At 36.9% G+C, this 20,705-nt stretch overlaps 2 protein-coding genes across 2 annotated transcripts in view; one reads left to right on the top strand and one right to left on the bottom strand.

The window, feature by feature from the left end:
* Positions 1-7,232, top strand: part of LOC121876924 — a 42,151-nt gene extending 34,919 nt beyond the window's left edge. Inside the window, exon 18 of the mRNA XM_042382489.1 lies at positions 7,141-7,232. The gene's annotated coding sequence lies outside the window, so the exon portion shown is untranslated. The remainder of the gene's footprint in view (positions 1-7,140) is intronic.
* LOC121876923 (N-acetylglucosamine-1-phosphotransferase subunits alpha/beta-like) overlaps positions 1-19,574 on the bottom strand; it is a 30,756-nt gene extending 11,182 nt beyond the window's left edge. Inside the window, exons 1-17 of the mRNA XM_042382486.1 lie at positions 19,208-19,574; positions 15,007-15,185; positions 14,136-14,212; positions 13,644-13,796; positions 11,971-12,173; positions 10,217-10,338; positions 9,720-9,920; positions 8,360-8,559; positions 7,839-7,941; positions 7,153-7,395; positions 6,700-6,817; positions 6,295-6,521; positions 5,133-6,070; positions 4,136-4,288; positions 2,965-3,133; positions 2,092-2,273; positions 139-397 (exon numbers count right to left, since the gene is read on the bottom strand). Of these exons, the coding sequence (XP_042238420.1) occupies positions 139-397; positions 2,092-2,273; positions 2,965-3,133; positions 4,136-4,288; positions 5,133-6,070; positions 6,295-6,521; positions 6,700-6,817; positions 7,153-7,395; positions 7,839-7,941; positions 8,360-8,559; positions 9,720-9,920; positions 10,217-10,338; positions 11,971-12,173; positions 13,644-13,796; positions 14,136-14,212; positions 15,007-15,141 (3,483 nt within the window). The 5' untranslated portion in view covers positions 15,142-15,185; positions 19,208-19,574. The remainder of the gene's footprint in view (positions 1-138; positions 398-2,091; positions 2,274-2,964; positions 3,134-4,135; positions 4,289-5,132; positions 6,071-6,294; positions 6,522-6,699; positions 6,818-7,152; positions 7,396-7,838; positions 7,942-8,359; positions 8,560-9,719; positions 9,921-10,216; positions 10,339-11,970; positions 12,174-13,643; positions 13,797-14,135; positions 14,213-15,006; positions 15,186-19,207) is intronic.
* Between the last annotated feature and the right edge of the window lie 1,131 nt (positions 19,575-20,705).

Raw genomic sequence — 20,705 nt, 5'->3', positions numbered from 1 at the left:
CAAAAATAAACTCAATATTAATACAGTAATTAATATTTTTGCTCCATTATCTTTATGCTAATAAAGATTAAATGGGAAAAAAAGAACTGGGATTAAATTGTCAAAAAGGTTCTTTCGGAAATATTTGTTTTTGCATACCTCTGAACTGAAGAAGTTGATAAGTGTAAGAAATATTAATGAGGCCAGACAGGCATAGATCAGAGCACGTATGAGATCCCTCCACTTCCTCCACGCATGTAATTCTTGAACATACAGGAACCGGTTGCGATAGTTTATTGGTAACTCGAACGAGGAAGGCACAGGGAATAGTGACTCGTAAGTATCCTGGACGAGGGCGTGAATCAGGTCATTCTCTTTACTTCTTGGGTCCAGGTTACTGTTCAAACATATGAATTTCCTGAAGAAGTAAAGAAAGTGTTAGGTAAGAATTAGTCTTATGTGTTTAATTTATTTCTCTCTTCCACTTTCATGTACAATAGTGACCAAAATCGTGAATATACAAATTACTTCATACAGCAAATCTTACTCTTTCTAATTTCAAGGTCAAACAGTAAAAAATTCTTTCTTCATTTTAGTGGCAAATAGTATAAATTTTATACAGTATGTAACAAAACATTGCTTAAACAAAATACTGAATTAATCTAAATACAGTACAGTAAACCCTCGAAGATTTGGACCCAATAAATCTGGATTTCGGAAGATTTGGACAAAAAATTGGGGGGTTGTGGGCTAAGGAGCCTCCCAAAGAAGTATTCCCAAAACAGGGTGAAGGTAGTTTTAGGCTTAAAGTTTTTATCTTATTAAATGTCACATACTAAAATTAGCAAGATATAACTTGCATTGCTGGAATCCTTGCAAGATAGCGAATAATTTGAGTATATACTATAGACATTACATAGTTTGCAAAAAAAAAATATATAAAATTTTTAGTCCTTTAGTGTAGTACATGATATATTGAATACAAATGAGTACAGTAAAATGTTGCTCAAAATTATGGCTTTTTCACAGGAAAAAGTGTGTATAAGTAACCCCCCTAGTCAGGATAATAGTACTGTACTGTATTTTTTGGTGTGTGTTTTTTTTTTTATATTATTATTTAACGTTTTTATACATTTAGTACATTTGCCAGAAGATTCGGATAATCGGCTTTTCCAGACAGGTGGTCCCCCCTTTAGTCCGGATCTTCGAGGGTTCACTGTAGTCAATAATACAGTACAGTATATGCCTCCCCATGTTATAAATGTAATGCTGGTAAATTAAGAGGTGTATAAAGAAACTAGAATCTTGAAGGAGGATAAATCTACTCCATAAAGCTTGAAGGATCCTTAATGAACACAGATTAACATATCAGAACCACAAGTTAAAAGGAAAAACATGCAGTGCGATTCCTTTTATCCGAATTGCAACTGTCCAAATCTTCCAGGTATCCGCCACCAGTGGTGCTGTAACCACTTTGTTTACAAGGTTGTTGGGCTTTTTGGTTGGGGAAGATTTTGGCTATAATTTCATACTATGATAAACAATAAAATTGATAGAGTACTTTGCCTATCATAAAATACAATAGCACATACCCTGTATTTTATTTACAAAAATAACTCCTTCCACATTCAAACTATCCCCTGGACGACGTCACACAGTTCAGCTGGGAAATCACCCCAGTGACTCAGACGTGTGTGTGTGTGCGCGCGCGCCATGACGTTATATTGGGGGAGGGAGTGCGAGTCAGGTGGGTGGCGAGTCGGTGACATAGTTACAGCCCATTGCCTCCACGAGTCCCTGCATATATTCACTTTCCACATATAAACACCTATGTTCTTCATTTTTCTTATTTTATAGTTTATTATTATATTTTCTTTATTTCTAAGATGCATTAGAGTATTGTAATGATTATTCCACTACTTTTATAGTTTTATTACATGTAACAATGGCAAAATGCCAACACACGGGCCACCTCATCCCCAGTTTTTACCCCTTCCCTGTGAGTCAAGCTATGCTAAGCCACCTTCTGACCTAACATTAATTATTGCATGTTCTTGTAGGCATGTCCAGGTATCCAAACCATCATTGGTCCTGCAGTACAAAAATACTGACCTTGGGTTTTTCCGTACTTCATCTAACATGTGCACCACGATGGAAACATTAGACGTAACCATCTTGAAGTGAATGACATCGTCAGACTGGTGATTGTATTTGTATTTGTGGACTTTCTCTAATTTCTTCAGGAGGGTTGTTAATGGCTCACACTTCAGTACCAGGTCCAAGCTCACAGTTGACTGAAATACAAAGTGGATATTTACATTCTTCATATACACCCTTTATACTTAATAGAAATTGTGTGATTAACTCAATGTTTTTGTACAATATTCTGTATATTATATGAAAAATAACAAAAAGATTAGTTATAATGATGATGAGATAAAGTGGAGTGGATGTCTTGGTTTTAGGATTGAACATCTAGGAAGCAGCACTGTGCTTGATGACCGAAGAGCATGGGGTGGTTTTTGGGGGTGGACATACTGTACTGCTGGTGGGTGAAGCTAGGTTGTGTATTAAGTGACAGTAAACCAGATACACTAGTACAGTTGTTATAGGAGTAAGAATGAACTCATGGCAGTGACTGTAAGGAGAACCTGTGTTTGTTCTGGCTTGAAGTCAATAATCTGAAGAAAAAAAAACAAATATTTCATCCCCATTTAATTATTAACACTTAAGATATAACTATTTTGTGGAACATTGATGTCCCAAGGAAGTGATCTTAATGAGGTGACACATAACAACCATTACCACAACAAAATAGACCTTACAACATGTACAATATGTTCTCCTCTCCACTGTATGCATGACCTTCAGTAGATACCCATCAGGTGTTGCTGGTCAGTGAGACAGACACATGGGTGGATGGACAACGCAGGTAAACAATGTGTCGGTGGTCATTTCAAGTGTAATATAAAAACAAAAACTCACCAAATCAGAATCGGCATATCTTTCATAGATTGGGGTTGGCACTTGTTCAATGTGATGAGTGGCAGAACAATTTTTGATTACTTGATGCAGAGCCTGTAGAGTACTGTAGTGAAGTGGGAGGTCGTTTAGATGAGTCATTAGTGTTCGGATCTCTCGGTCTGACAGAGTGCTGTAAGGATGAGAAACATTAATTATGTACACACTAACTTAAACATAAAGGGAGAAGAATTGTTTAGAGACAAGAGTGAGGAAATTCAATGAGTAATATCTACTTATTTTAGTCTTTTCCTATTGTTTTCTCTACTTCTCTTACACCACCAATCTCCCTAAGTCCTCCCTAATCTTGAGGAATCTGTACCCCTTGATCTAGCCCACACAAAAGTGAGAGGAGTAAAAACAATAGATATATATTATTAATGGTTTGCAAAATGACAGAAAACTTATGTCTTTTGGGGGGGAACTACAGTGAGCTTATACTTGTTATGTCTTTTGGGGGGAACTACAGTAAGATTATTTATTGAAGGAAGCACCTGGGTTGTTCTATAGATGCTCTTAACAGTAAAGCCCTGCAACAGTTTAAATATCACTTCTAAATGCATATGCTGATAACCACATAGGAAAAAATGCAAATCTCTTAAGAGTTTTAGTATATTTCACATCTTCAGCAGTAAAATACACGAAAGCACTTGAAAATCGTGTTTTCTTTTTTCCCATGTGGTTATCAGTATATGCATGGATCACGCGCACCTACAGTGATTTATATGCATAATTACTATAATAAAAACTGTGTTATGAAGCAACATCATATTATAATCATTAAGCAAGGAAATTTTGAGATAGTAATTGTAATACGTAGTGTTGCTTTTATTCTAAGTTTATAAAATGCAAATATATATCTGTTTTTTTGCTCTTTCAAGGCTTCACCACTAAAAGTAAGGTAACAAGACCTAATTCCCATACACAAATATTTTCTCTTTCTTTATGTTAGTATTTTTTCTTAATGCTGTACAAATATATATGTTCTTCCCTGGTACTCCCCTTCCACAAGACCCAAAATTTTATTTACGGTACGCCAGTTGCTTCACACATACCAACATCACCCGCCAGCAGTATGCATGATGAAAATACGTGGATAATTTAAGCTAGCATAGGTAACCATTTAGATACTAACCCTGAATCATCTGTATCAAAGACAGCAAACACTTCTGCTGGGGTTCTGGTAATCTTCTCACTCATTAGGAAGAAAAAATATGAGAACGCATACTGCATATCATTTGCCTGTCTGATCTTGTGAAAGGATGTCAGCTGATACTCTTCCTTAAATCTGTAATTACAAAGATTGTCAGTAATTCTAGGTACTGTACATAAGTATTATCATAAGTACTGTATGTATCTAATCTGTAAAGCAAGGTTGTTCCCACTTATTGCAGGGTGATCAGAGAGCACGCACACACCACACTAGACACACACAAATTTTTCCCTTCATTCATTGTCATTAAGTCATTCTTACTGTTATAAAAGATGTGTTCTACTGCGGTGCTCCCCTACCACAAGGCCCAAACATGTTCTACCTCTTCACTTCCCACAACTCGACACCACCCAACATCAGAACGACCTTCCCAAAAGGCACTCGGTATCCTGTTGTCCACTCATTCACAAACAGTATTCTTTTTAATAATTATGATACCTGTAGATGACAAGTACTGTACTATTATTATCTAGTAAAACTTAATTGTATACTAAGAATACTTTAAGGGTAGATCTTACAGTAGTGGACAACTCAAATAATAAAATGAATAAATCAATATTGCTTAGACTAATTCACTCATATATTGTCACAGAGAAAGACTAAACATTCAAGTCTTTAGAGATACAAGTATAATTGTGTATATACTGTGCTGTAAAATGTTTTATGTTGAAGATAACTATGAAGAAGGTTAATTAGTGTTAGTCATATTAAACTAATGTTAAGATACATATCTATTCTTATACAGATTTTGGCAAACATTTTAAAAGATTAACACAATATAAGAATTATTATCTTAAAACAACCTCAAAATTCTTCATAAAGTGTACATAAATGAATGTAAAAATTAAGAAAAAATTACTGTAATGTTTTCTTCGTGACAGTGTATCCCCACATTACTTGGTACACACATATACAGTACCTGTCTTGTAAATTCTCCATTATTTTTTTGCTGATGAGATGTGGCATGTGAGCAGGAACCCTTCGAGCCTGATAACCGTATTCAGAATTATAGAGACGATTAACGTGAAGCAAAGACTCGGCAAACATATCCAGAAGACGTCGGTGGCCAACGTGTGGCACAGCGTAATCGCCCGGTTCTCTCATAGTTATAGAAGTCACGTCTTTAAACACCTCTTGTTTCTCCCAGGGAAACTTTCCCTTATATGTCGCTAAACTTCCATTGTCCTTCGTCACTCCTTGTGTCACAGGCTTTAAAATGTTATTTTCCATAGTTCTTTGGGGAGATAACAGGTTCGTTTGTTTATCTTTGTCAACATTCAACTGCTCTACATCGTGTGGTTCATTTCTATCGGCCCATAAGAGAGATCTGGAGGCAGTCTTTTTACTGGCATTTGATGTTTCACTGTGAATCTTGGGTAATACAAGAGGCCGTTTATTGTTATTTTTGTCATTAAGTTTAAGGTCTTCATTTTTAAGTGAAGAGTCATTCTTTACTTTCATCTCACTATGGTAAAGAATTTCTTTCTTGAACCATTCACTCTTTTGGTGATACACTAATTTAGGATTAGAACTGGTCTTCAAAAACTTTTCTATGAGATCTGATTTCTTTTTATTTAATCCCATTAAGGTAAGCTCTCCATTTTTATACATGGTTTCCAAAACATGAACTTTTGTTACAAGAGATTCTGGAAGACCTGAAGCATTTACATTGACAAGTGCATACTTCATTCCACTAGGTTTAATTTGTACAGATTCATTTACTTTCAGCTTTGGGGCCACCTGATGAAATGTGAAGTTTTTGAAGTTTACAGTGTGCTTTGAAGTAATTTTGTGTTCAGGCTTGGTGGTCGCGTTCTTGTCAGCGGGATATGTGTTGCATTTCATCGTGAGCACATACTGGAAAATAAGAAACAAACATTACTATGCCTTCCTCTAGTTTTCATTACGTGTCTCTTCTTTCATACTCAATCTCTCTCCACACAAACATTATTATCTCCTTTATATTTCATTCATCTCTTTTCTTTTAATTTCTCTCACAAATTTTTATAGTATACATCTTCTCCAACATTTAGACCTTCACAACTATTTTTCTCATTATTTTAGACATTCCCTCTTCTTACCTTAACTAGATCTCTCTTCTTATCAGACTTTTCTTCCTGGTTCTTGTTTTTAATATCCAACTCGATCTTCAATGTAGCCGTAATGTTTGTTTTGAGGATAATAAAGAGTACACCCTGAGCCACGTTGAGGGCAATGCTGCGTAGGCCTCGGTGCTCAGAGTGCCAGCCTTCTATCGCTTTCCCGGAGGCTAACAGCGACGAGACGTTAAGCCACGCGACGCTCACACCTAGGATGAAGATATTTGTCGGCATAAGTAATTTCAGATGTAGATACTTTTCAGCCTAAATAATCTCATATTTTCCAAAAGTTAAAACATAATAATAATACAAGTCAAACTGGAATGCTAACATGTTCTAACACAATGGTAGTATGAGTCACACTGGAGGTAACGCCCATTCACTCACCCATAGGAAGTACGTAAGTAACATTGTATGATGTGGGGGCAGGCAAACTATACAGCTCCTTGATCTCGTCCAATCCACAGTCCCCTCCATCAAAACCGCAAGCTTGTATATTGCATGACTGGAACAAATGAGACTTGTTTAACAATGGTAAAAAGATTCATATTATTTCATTACTCAAATCACACTTATTATTACTAGCTATCTATTAGTTCTGTCTACAATTTCTTACCAAGACAGAGTATGAGGTGTGTAGGGATGATAAGAGTCTTAACAAGGAGAAGTTTACAGTTTTATACAAAGAAGGAGAGCTTGGAGACCGTACATGCCATAGTAGGAGAGCAGGAATCAATATATAGAACAGTGGTAGAATAAAGATTGAATTAAAAACACAATATAATACAAAGTTTATAGCATCTCTTCCTCCTCATTCTCCTCCATCAGCACAAAATTCACCTGGTCACAGTATTTATCGGCCAACCAAAGATCCGAACACGAGGGAGCACAGAACTCGACAGATACATCGACGCCATATTCATCGCCAAAGTCTAGCAAATCTCCTTCCCCCTTCTCTCCCATGCAGTCCCCACCATCCCATTCACAGGCTGTCGTGTTGCAAGATGTGTCACAGTAGCCATCTCCCAGCCACGAGCCGGGACATCCTGATGAACATTCGGGTAGGGACCAAGATAGGTACACCTGGAAACATAATAAATAAATAAATTGTCATGGTTTATCAAATGCTGGCAACCTTGTCTTGACTTTCTTCCTTCTTACAGCTGCTGGTGAATCTTTCTCTCCAATATCTTTAACCTATTTTGCCTAACATACATTTTTTTTTTTTACTTTTCGTGTAAAATTATTCTAAAATCTTGATTCTTCATTCTATTCAACAACAAAATGCAACCCCTATGCTTCTCCTTCAATAACATTCAAAATAATCCAGTCGCTAATAATACTGACAATAATATAAACTCTAGTACAGAAAACATCCAAACAGTATTTATAAAGTCCGATACAAATATAAAATTACTTAAAAATATTAGATCGAGTTATAATATTTACACTACAGTTAGTCAATCTACAGTACAGTCTGGGACACATTCAATAAGTAGTACAGTACAGTAGTTTTAAATCATTACCTTATAACCAGATGCTGGGGAATAGAAGTCCTCAGGCCAGACCACTGAGCCAAGCATCACATCATCGTTTAGGTACAGGAAGTGTTCTGATAATCCAGGAATTCTACAAGACATAATCAAACGCTTTATTCAGAAATTTTGAAACGATTGCAGATTTACATACACAGTACAGTTCAGGTTCAGATATGTGACATGATGGAACATTATCATACAGGCTCAGTTTTGTTATTCGAGAACTTTAAATTATTACTGTACTATATTTCAGGATGTGGGATAAACAGGAACCTAAATATGAGGAGGAATAAAATCTGATCATAGTATTGTGAAGTAAAGATCAGACTTTATTCCTATTGATTTTTAAGTTCCTGTTTACTGTATTGCAAGTCATAAAATATAGTAATCATTTAGGGTTCTTGAATAAAAATATGACCCTGTATATTATGGTGTCTCAACCCACACATGAAGAGTATGCTATAAATATGCTTTATAAATATTTCATCACAGACTTTAAAAATCCTTACTTGTGAATGTGACTTTCAATTGCTGGCGACGAAAAAGTGGGAAGGTGGCTGATGTTTGTGAATATTTCTTCGTGCGTTATGATAGTAAGTCGTGGATGATCCAGGTTAAGCCAATAGGGAATCTGTCCATTTGTCACTAGGAATATTCTTCTAACCCACGGAGCGTACTTCTCTAACGACCGCAATGAATATCGAAGTTCCTATAAAATGTTTACAAAAAAGTCATGAGGCTTTATGACAATGTGTGAAATAGTATTTTTAAAAGTTATAGATCCCAAAGCTACAGTTAAAGTCCTTTTATCCGAATCTTCCAGGTGTCCAAAATTTTGTCCACCACTTTGTTCCCGTTTGGTTAAAATTGTAATTTATTCCATCTATCCGTACGCATCCAAAAATGTTTGTGTGTCTACTCCAACAATCTGAACATACCCGAATTTGTTCATGCGTCTGCCACCAGAGGTACGCGCGCTGTACAGTAACCATTTGTTTACAAGTGTCCTGGCCATTTTGAATGGTGGAAAGTGTTGGCTGTAATTTCATGCCATTTTTTTGTATAGTATTGTGAGCTTTTTGTGAACTTATAACTGTGGCTGATAACAAGGGTGACAAAATATTGAAACGGAAGCAAAATGTTCTTAATATAGAGGATAAAGTGCAATGATTAAGTAAACAGCTGATCGTCAACAACTTCCCTCACCATGTTGTCATGCTGACCACACCATCTGCCTTCAGCACTTATTAAATAATATTGTAAGTGTACAGTATTTATCATCACTTAATAAATAATATTGTAGTGTATACCCTGATATATTTAATAATCAGTTACTTCTTCTACAATTACCAATTAAACCACTTCCCACATCTGTCCATAGTCGTATAGTATTTAAACAGTTTAACGGAACTTTTGTACATACCATATTTAAATGAGTACAATATATATCTTTAATATTTGTGTCCGTTTGTACACATAAGGTGTTTGTATGGCACTGCAGGTTAAATTATTGCATATTCTTGTAGGTACGTCCAAGTATCCGAACCATCAATGGTCCCAATGAGTTTGAATAAAAGGACTTGTACTGTATATAAACACTAAAAGGTAATTCAAAGTTTATTCTCTCCTGAACCTCAAGCATATAACTGATGCATGGTCACAGGAATCAAAAGCAACACAGACTCACTCTTCATTCTCTCTAGCTGCTGCAACTGTGGCATTCTACCAAAGTGTTCTCCTTCCACAATATATCCAATTGATTTAGTTCTGTTTCACCCACAAGGATCAAATCAGAACATTAACCAAAAAACAATAGCCTGTAAAAACAACAGATTTCCAAATTAATGCATTACAAAATAAAACTCTCACCTCGTTATCCTCGAATCTGTTTGCATCTATTATCTTCATGTGATCTTCCCTATCTGGCTGCAACATTAACATTGCTTGTCGGATTTTAATTACAGTGTCGGGTAAAATCTCCGTGTGAGCTTTAGACATCAACAAATAGGTGATGAGTCCTTCTTCCTTACACTCTAGCAGATGTACACTTGAGGAGCCAGACACATTGCACTGTATCAAGGAATAAAAGTACAATACACTTTGATTTTCATTATAAAAACAAATGAACATCAAAAGCCACTGAACTATTAAAAATGGTTAAGACATATAATACAAAAAAAAACATATAGAGTACTGTAGTTATTTTTAAATCAAGTATCACTCAGAAAAACACATCTTTCCTAAGTAACTCTAAATCTCTTGAAAAAAAATCAGTGAAGATTACAAATTGATTAATTGCACGTCAAAACATAAGTTATCCTAAAGACATAAATACAGGTAAAGCTAAAGGAAATAAATATACTCACTGTTGATGTAATAGCTGCTTGTTGAGGAAACAGGGAGGTTAAGAGGTTTTTGTGGGGAATATTGCCACCACCTGTCACCAATACTGCGTGTTGCTGCTTCATCCCCCACCCACCACCAACATCTGCACACAAACAAGATTCTTTAATTGTTTATACACCCCATTTTTCATCTATATGACAACCTTAGCTCTATTATCAGCTCTGTCTATCTATACCATATATTATTTTGTGTAGAGGAGATTAATTTACATGCGTCCACAGAAAAGGGAAAATGTTAAGCAAAGTGATACAAGACAAATGTAGAAAGGAAAAAGGCAACAGATAGATGTACCAATACATCAGTATATCCTTCACTTGAATGTGTAACCAGGGTATCATGAATCCTAAGCCTGTGACACAGTGATATGAAATGCTTCATAGCAATGCACTGTTAATACAAATTTGAGTCATCAACTTACTTACATAAAGACTTAAACAGCATGCAAACTTTCATTCAACTTTCATTCTGTGATAAAAAAGGTGAAAATTTTACCATACTAACTATTTTATACTGATCACTTTGCACTTCAATTTGATTCATTATATGAGTTGATAATTTCCAGTTAGTCTTCCTTTCACACATACAAAATAGTTTCACAATACAGGATCCAATGTTATATGTTAACCCTAACTTTATCTGATACATGATTGAAATGTTTGGGTCTTGTTGAGGAAGAAGACACTGTAGCAGAACAAATTAATAACAGAAAATGAAGGAGTCCGTGTTGCTTAATTCCACCCACCCTATACCAAGACATGAAAAAGGGTTAGAAAAAATTACAAAACTAAATTCTCAAATTTTGCCAAATAGGATTCTCTATAAAGAATTAGAAGAGGGATAAAGAGGTGTGGAGAGATAGTGAAGACATGAACAGCATTAAGCAACAGGAGAGGACTTAGACATCAAGTACATATAGCTAGAATATGCCCCCCCCACCATCTTTAATCATATTCTCAACTTTTATTTAAATACAATATTACAAAGTGAAGCTTTTGTCCTCACATCAATAACAAATCAATTCAATTTCATTATACGGTCAAAATACGGTCACTTACGGGTATTACTCTAAGCTGTTGAAATTCATTCACAAATTTGAGGACCATCAAAATATTTAGTAAATCTCAAATTCTATAAATCCTGCAGATGCACAATGTACCGGTACTGAACCAATGTATACAAGTGATATCCCTGTTAGCCGGAACAATTGGTGCAGAGCACTTCTGGGAATGAGAGATTTCTGGGTAACGAGACGACTCTCTCAGAGCCAGATAAAAATCCCTCATCCCCGGAAAAATTATCTCGGAAGTTCCAGAAATTGCCAATTATACATCATCTCTCGAACCCGGAAAAATATCCCTCATTCTCAGAATTTTCTGGGTAACGGAAAAATTTTCTCGGATTTCCTGAAAATGCACCCGATTTTCATCTCTCAAACCCGGAAAAAACTCCATCCCCGGAATTTTCCGGGGATGGGGAAAATTTTCTTGAATTTTTCCGGAAAATGCGCCCCTCACAAAATCGTTCCCAAAGCCAGAATTTTTCGGAAAATTCCGTCATTGGGAATGATTTTCCGAGAAAATTTTAATTCCGGCTATCTGAGAGTTCCGGGTTTGAGGGAATCTGGCTAACGGAAGTATTACTGCATTATATCTTAAAAATCCAGTTTTAGTCCTTGGTTAATAAGTTATCTAAAAATATAGCACATAAACTGTACCCGAAGTCCAGTAAGCTTGTTTGGGCTGTGATCCATTTCCAGCAGCACGTGATAATTTTTCTAACACTTGAGGAATGCTAGTCATTTCAGCCACACGAATCAGAGTGAAGTTGTGTGGATGACGATTATGTGTAATTAACATATGTGCCACTTCAATCACGGAAGGTATCAATTCTATTACAGCCTTGGAGAGAGGCGAGTCCCTGAAAAAAATATAATAAATCAAATGATACGCTACATGATTGCCCAACAACTTTGACTTGAATGAGGTTTTTCTTTTTTCTAAAACCTTAATCAGTATTTCAGGTTATGTATTGTGATATTAAACAGAGATATACCAGTATTTATTCATCAGTAAACATATACAACTTCTTACTGGCTCAGTATGTACAAAGACACTGCAGGTATAAAACAATGGTAAACTCCAAGTCAGTTCACAAAACACAGCCCCATACTCATTTGATAAATACAGTAATGCTATAAAATGTAGTTGTGCATGATGAAAAAGAGCATTCTTAACAATGATTCCGATATTTTACATCAAAGTAGTGTATAAGTACTGTACAAGTTTAAGTTCAGTAATTTGAAGGTGGTGACAGTACTATAGACTTAACACATTAACTTAGATATGAAGAGAAATACTGTGCACCTAATATCTAATCCCATAAAATGAAGGTTTCTCAACCGGGATCCCAGAGGGTGAACCTTTACATTATTTCCCGGGACAAATGCCAAAAAAATATATTACAAATATGTTTCTTGTCAAATATTTTCTCTCTTACAACCGTTAACTCTTACTGCACATGATCAAGAAAAATACACATTCACATTGCGTCGGCTGGTGAGTCAAACGGCTTACGTTAAAAAGTGGACCGTTTCACACCTTCTTTGTTTATGTAGAAATGGAGGGAAATGCAGAGTGGGGAGCTGTGGCCTAAAGTATATGGAGTAGATATTTCGCATGTTTTGAAATCTTATTATATTAATTTTCGTGCATAAGTGCCCTTATTTATATAAACCAGGAAATCCTGGGATGGGACTGGTTTTGTCCCAGTATCCCGGGATATTACAAACACCCAAAAATGGGAAACCCTGCATAAAGCCTCCTGGCAGTAAGACTCTTTCCCTATTATATTTTATTTATGTTAATCTTAATCTTACACTTTTATGTTTGAGAATTACCTTGTCTGAGTATACAGTACAGTATATAATTCTTGATATGGGTATAAACACCACTAAGGACATGGGGCCTTCCATATCTGCATTCTAATACATTCTGGGGCTCTCTAGTACAGTACTTGAATCATTCATTTCTCTTAATATTTTATCAATTTAACATACATAAATTAATTTTTGGGACAGTTATTATAATATAGTACAGTACTGCAAATAGGTACAGTATCACCCAAAAATTTGTTAACTCTTCCAGCCAGCTATTGCTGCACTGCCTGCTTCAGATGTTTGAAACTGTCTCAGTACCAACCAGAACATGAAACAGATACGAATGAATCTAGAGGTTCGAAGTAACAGACTCAAGTTCATACATCTGAAGCAGGCAGTGCAGCAATAGCTAGCTGGGAGTTAACAAACTTTTGGGTGAGACTGTACAGTGTAACAGAATACTCAATATTAACAGGACCTAAATAAAACTGTAGAGCTGTACAAACACTTACAGCAAGCTAATATATGGAGCTGGCAGACAGTGAGAGAGTGAACACGATTCATCTTCCTTAGCCACTGACAGAGATTTCAGTCCCTCCAACAGAATTGGGTCAGACCCGTTAACCCATGTATACACCACGTCGATGGGAAGGCCACTGGACATTCTGAAAACATGTACTTTGGCTATAAGCATCCGAATCAAAAGTTTTACCAACAATCATTATGCATTTCATATAAATCATTAATCATGTAACAATGTAAAAATTTAAGATACACGTAACATCAAAACTATACCTGCATTTCTTAAGCAAACAAGACAGTGCATAATTTTGCTATTTACCTGTACATGTATTTATTATTAAAATGAGGTACAAGACTATAATTGCTGTATAAAAGCATTTCATTCTGTACCACATCACCTTCTTTATAAATTACTGTCTCTGAAGATTACAAATTAAGAAAAATACAGTATAAATAAAGTCGTACTACAAAAGTAAACTTACTTTTCTAGCAGGTTTTCATTTTTGATGTTATCAGAGAAAACATTAAGTGATCTGTAAGCTGCTAAGTCAACTTGATCCTGAAGAGGAGGAAAAACATTAGCAACACTAAAAAATTTGGCAAGCCAACATAGTAGGTGTTATTTCACCAACAATATATTAAGCAAATCTACATTTTTAACTAAGTTCTCCACTACTGTATGTCACTGCTGCTGAGGGATTGATGTTAATTCCGCCCTGAATAGTGGATATCACTATAACTCTCCTCCACTGTGACTGATGTTAAATATTTAGATTACCTCCCCTTGCAGTGTGGAGAAATAGGTGCATGTAATAATAGAGAGCCAGTACACATGTAGCAAGGTTAGCCCTCGTTTGAAAAGAAGAAATGACATTGAAAATCCATTAAATAATCATTCTATCAACTATTAAAGGTTTTTAAATTCCTTTAAAGATATCAACATACAACTGGTGCTTTATAAGAGCTGTAATACAGAGTAAAGGTGGTAAAAATTATTATAATGGGTGGTCTCAACTGTTTTGGGGACCTGATTTTATTTTCTTCATTACAGTACAGTACAATATATATTTTATATATTTGCATATCCAAAATTTCAGGTTTATATGAACCCTTTAGGAAACCAAATTTACATTTTCGAGTCTATTGTATTGTAATATCATTCATAAATAAATAGAACAGAAATTAAATAAATTAATCTTGAATCCCTTGTTGGTAATACTGTACCTAAAAACTACAAATAACAGATCTATAACTATTTAGACTTTCAGTTGTTTGACTGGAATAATATCATGTTATTTAAGCAAAATTAAAATATCTGGAACAAATATTGTGCTGTATAGGCCACAAACTCACCAGCCAATGAGCACACCAAAAGCCGACAGCAAAGACAGAAAAAAAAATTGTTAGAACGACTGCCACTAATGGTGGAGGATGGGTCAGTACTGCATCCAGCACCCATCTCTGACACAGTTTGTTAAGTCTGTGCATCCTGCAAATTTGTCAAGTCCTTGATGAAACCATTATTTTGTTTCCTGGAAAGAAATAACACACATTAAAAATCACAATATGCAAGTCTATATATTGTTCTTAAATATGCAGACATATAGAGTGAGATACCAAATCTATCTTAGCCTGTCCTTGGTACAGTATAGTGAGTGCCAGTATAAGATTACATAAGTTAATATTGTGGGTTGACTAAAAAGTGTTCTCTGTAGAGACACACTGTGGCTATGGGACACACCTTTTCTTTCAATGCTCTATAGAAAAAAATATTACAAGAGACTGCAACACATGAACCATGCGGTGGTTGACAAAGTTCAGAAGATAACCCAGAAGTCCACGATGTGGGTTAAGACAGATGATGAGTAGGACAGGAGGATGTATGTTAGTTAGTTCCAGGAACCAAGCAAAGTCAGAGTGTAGAAGGGATGAAAAGGAGTTCAAGAGGCTGATTGCAATCGAGGTCAAGTCAAACCTAAAGGCGTTTTACTGCTACGCAAAGTCGAAATTAAAAACGCGAGTAGGAGTATTAGATCTTAGGCTTGAAGATGGTAGTTACGCAGATTCTGACCAGGACAAAGCAGAGGCATTGAACAGTTTCACTTCCTCTGTGTTCACAAGAGAGGATGCACACAATCTTCCTGCGTTTGAGGACAGACAGTTCGACACAGCGCTGACCCACATTGTGTTTTCAGAAGAGGTTCTAAGAAATAAATTGTCAAAGCTAAAGGTTCGTAAGAGTCCTGGCCCTGACATGGTGCAACCCAGAGTGCTAAAAGAGTTGAGCAACGAGCTTGCCGAGCCCCTGAAGATCCAGTTCTGCAAATGCCTGGATGAGCAAAAGGTTCCCAGTGATTGGAAAATGGCTTATGCGACTCCTATTTTAAAGAAGGGTGATCGTCACTCTACGAATAATTATAGACCAGTGAGCCTACTAGTGAGCCTGACCAGCATAGTATGTAAAGTACTTGAGAATATTATAAGAGATGCCATGATGGAACATTAGTATGAAACAACCTTGTAAGGGATTGCCAACACGGTTTTATGCCGAGACGCTTCTGTTTAACACAATTACTCAAGGTACTGCGTATTTGGACCCAAATTCTGGAACAGGATGGTAATATCAACAAAATGTATACCTAAGTTTTGCCAAGGCTTTCGACAGCATATACCCCAAGAAAATCTGAAAATTAAACTGGAAGGGTACGGGATTCGAGCAAGTGTCCTAGCGTGGATCAGAGACTTTCTCTATGATCGTAAGCAGTGTATGGTGATAAATGGCATGAAATCATCATGTGTACCCGTGACAAGCAGGGCAGTGTATTGGGCCTGCTGTTGTTTGTTTACTTCATAAATGACATGCCAGACGCTGTACATTCCTCCATGCAAATGTTTGCGGATGACACCAAGTAATTTAGGGAAATTAAGAACCAAGCAGACTGTGGAGAGCTGCAGAAGGATCTCTATGTGCTTCAAGAATGGTCGAAGAAATGGCTGCTAAGATTCAGTGTCACGAAGTGTAAGAGGATGCACCCGAGACGTATCAATGGTAAGGAGGCTTATCGTTTGTCCCAGATATCTAAACGGTCCGTCCCTCGTAACGATCTTCAAGAGTGAGGTGCTTCCCCGCCTGGAGTACTGTCACCCTGTCTGGTCCCCAAGGTATGCTAGGGACTGTCAGTTGATTGAAAATGTCCAAAGGAGGGCCACCAGACTGGTGCCTGCACCTCAGCTACCTTGAGAGAATAGAGCACCTGCAATTGCCTAGCTTATACTACAGACTGGCAAGGGGGGGACCTAATTGAGGTGTATAAACATCTCAAAGTGCACTACTCAGTCGAGTGTCCTTACCTAGAGCTGGCGGATGCTCACCCCCACAAGAGGTCACAGCTCAAGGTTGAAGCAGCCGCAAGTCCAGAAAACTGTGAGGGCAAACTTTTTCGGAGTGAGAGTTGTGAACTTGTGTAACAACCTGTCCGAGTGTTGTGACGGCACAGAGTGTGTGTGAGCTCTTTCAAGACCAGATTGACCAACACTGGAGCAGGTTTAGGTACATTCAGGAGCCAGTGCATGTCCAGTACTTGCCAACAGTGCATAACAGAGACATGACCGATTGCTCAAGCGGCTAACGTGCCGATCAGTGGTGAAGAGGATAAAAGTAAAAGGTAAAAGTATAAATGTATTGTATAAAGGCCAAAACACAGTCCAGGTCTAGACAGAGAGTGGTGCGTTGACTAAAGTGAAGTTATGGTATATACAGGGTGTTCCGTAAATACCTTTAATAAATCAGGGAGTGTATTTCTGAGACATACATAAAGATAAATGATTAAATGACCAAATTGTTAAATCTAAATAGTTTTGGAGTTAGAGCACATGACAGGTTTGGAAGGTGGATAGGGTGCGGCGGCTCTGTTTCATGACCATCTCGGTCACCTGACAAAACCCCTTGATTTCAACCTGTGAAATCACATAAAAAGCAAGGTGTATGTTACAGAGGTCCCAAACCGTGAGGAACTGTGGCGCCATGTGCAGGGCGGTGTGAGAAACATTCACAACACCCCAGGGGTCGCTGAATGTGTGCGACAGTCACTTGTGCGTCGCGACGGGCTGAAGTCCGAATTGAGTAATGGGGGCGGAACTTTGAACATTTGCTCTAAATGTTAATACCAGTACATATCATATGGCACTATTATTGTCAAGCGTCACTAGCAACAGTCGATGCCTCATATAGGTTTCATCACATTCCTACCAAACCTGTAATGTGCTGTAACTTCGAAATTATTGAGAATTGACAATTTGGTAATTTAGTCATTTATCTTTAGTTATGTCTCAGGAATACACTCCCCAATTTATGAAAGGTATTTATGGAACACCCTGTATAATGGTTATAATCACCATCCTGCAATTAAAATATAAAATCACTGAATTGTTTTATTTTAGCAGGAATGGATTAATAAGCAATTGATGTGTGATCTGTTCTCACAAAATGAGATATAGTTCAGTGATTGTTCTTGTTAATTTTTTTAAGAATATTAAAAATATATATGCTGTTTCCTTGCCATGGCATTACAAAAAAAAATCCGGTAAAAATTCCAAAAAGTAAACTATTATGCAATGTACTAGAAACCTAAAAGTTCCCTTCACCTTTTCTTCGACACAATATACAGTAGTCAAGAAACATACATTCATATGTATAAAGTACAGCACTGTACCATAAGTTTGACTGGAATATAATAGTTTGGAATAGCAAAAATAAATAAATATGAAGGTAATGCAAGCAAAGCACAATAAAGGTTCATGAGATTTTGTTCAACCCTTGAATAGCCCAAAGTTTACATTCACAATCCAATCAAATGGTAACTTAAATGAACTTCACTGAGCAGGTGCAGGTCAGAGTGAACCCTAGTCAGTTTACTGCTGCCTAGTAACACCTCCAGTCACTACAATAGGTAAAACTGATTAGGCAGTGGAGCACCAACTTTGACACTCCAAAAATGGTACATTCTGGCTATGATTAACTGAAACCCCCCCTAAATTATATAAAAATTAAAGTAATCCCAGTAAAGTACTTCATCGGCTTCAACTTCCAAATGTTGACAAGAATGCTACACTTTATATAGCTCTTAACAACTAAAGCTATATATATTAATACCTTGTTCCTCTACTAGCTTTATATTCTATGGTTATCCACGAAAATCAACATACCAGTGTGGCATGCTGTACTGTACCAGGCTGAAAATTGTCAGGGCATGTGCAGTTCAATCAAAACCTAATCTGACCTAACCTAACCTGACCTGACCTGACCTAAGCTTTTATTCTGAGGGGTAATCTCAACATACCTCAAGCTTTCAATGGTGTTTTGATCAAACTGCTCATACCCAGAACATTTTCAGTGCTGTACAATCTCAGCACGTCACACTTGTATCAGTAATGGATCCCGTCATATAATTAACAATAAAGTAAAGAACATATCATTGACTATCACAGAAATCACCACAGAGCAGTAACTGGGGAGCTACACCATCATCCACCTCTAAGTTAACGTTATACTTACCACCAACACCCAAGTTTTTTTTCTTTGGTTAAAATGATCAACCGGTTGTATATACTTTATCTAGGGAGTTAGTAGATAATCACCGTTGTTGAATATGGTAATGTTCAGCTAAACTACCACTGTTTGTGTGGGAACTTTAACCGATCTCTTTAGTAAACATACAACTTATTAAATGTTAACTTGGTACCACGAACACAAACTAAATTATTTTTTTTTCTTCTAATAATTCAATTTAATGTACTGTACGAAAGTGTCAGCCTTGTGTATTTAGATATTAATATTCTATTGATCTTGTGTTAGTGCTGGAGGAACCTAAAATATCTAGAGAAAACCTGCCACATTCACGTGTCGGACAACTCACTCGGCTACAGCCCAAGTGAGAACTGAACTCTAGTCCCTCTCGTGAGAGGCAATTGCAGTTGACAAAATATATTAACCAAAACTAGTCTACCGTAGAATTGTTAGGTTAGATTTAGTTAAGTGTGGATATTTTGTAACTGAAAAAAAAAATGAAGTTTGTAAAAATAATTAAGAGCACGTTTGAAATGTGCATTTATCTTACCCACTTCACCACTGGTCGGCTCAACAACACTGGCGGACTATTCTAAAAGTTCACAGTTCTTATACTCCAAAAGAGTTTGCCCTGCCAATTTTCTGAACTTATGACTTCTTTTAGGCCATGTTGAAGAAACTCTGCATAGAAAGACCTCAAGATTGGGACAGGTACATTTAGTCAGTTCTCCTTGCATATAGTGAGATTCCACGTGATGCTTTGCAGTTTTCACCATTTGAATTTCTTTATGGACGTCAGGTTCGCGGTCCTCTAACTATTTTACATGACTTGTGGACAAAAGAAGATTCGGGGAAGGAAATGACAACAACTTACCAGTATGTCCTTAATTTGAGATCACGATTGGAGGATTAATACTAGAATAGCGACTGTAAACGCAGAATTCAACAGCAAATCGTATAAGAAATATTTTGACAAAAATGCTAGAGAGCGTAAGCTGAAGGTAGGAGACAGGTTCTAATTCTACTCTCTTCTTCTCACAACAAATTGACAATGCAGTGGAAAGGTCCATACCCAGTTACAAAATGGGGAGGATGGGCCCCTTAACCTGAGGCTGTAACCTCTAGTGTGATGGACATCCACCAGCTCCACATATAAACACTCGACTGAATAATAATATCCTGGGGCGTCTATAAATCACTCTTTGCCCACCTGAGAGCGTTCTAATCTCCCATGATACGTCAGATGCTGAAGTGTAGGGCCGGCACCATTGGTGGCCCTGTTTTGGGTGTTCTCGATCAACCGAGGAGAGTCTAGCATACCTGTATCTCAGGGACCAGACAGTATACTCCAAACGGAGAAGCACCTCACTTTTGAAGACCGGTATGAGGCACGGGCCATGATGATCTAGGTCTGTGAATGATCTTTGCTTAACTCCTAGTAGCCGAGTTTTTTTTTACTTGGTTAACTTTCTTACACTGATACGAG

The sequence above is a fragment of the Homarus americanus genome, unplaced genomic scaffold (assembly GCF_018991925.1).
Source record: "Homarus americanus isolate GMGI-L3 unplaced genomic scaffold, GMGI_Hamer_2.0 scaffold10478, whole genome shotgun sequence".
NCBI classification, from domain to species: domain Eukaryota; kingdom Metazoa; phylum Arthropoda; class Malacostraca; order Decapoda; family Nephropidae; genus Homarus; species Homarus americanus.
This window is presented reverse-complemented; position numbering and strand designations above follow the sequence as displayed.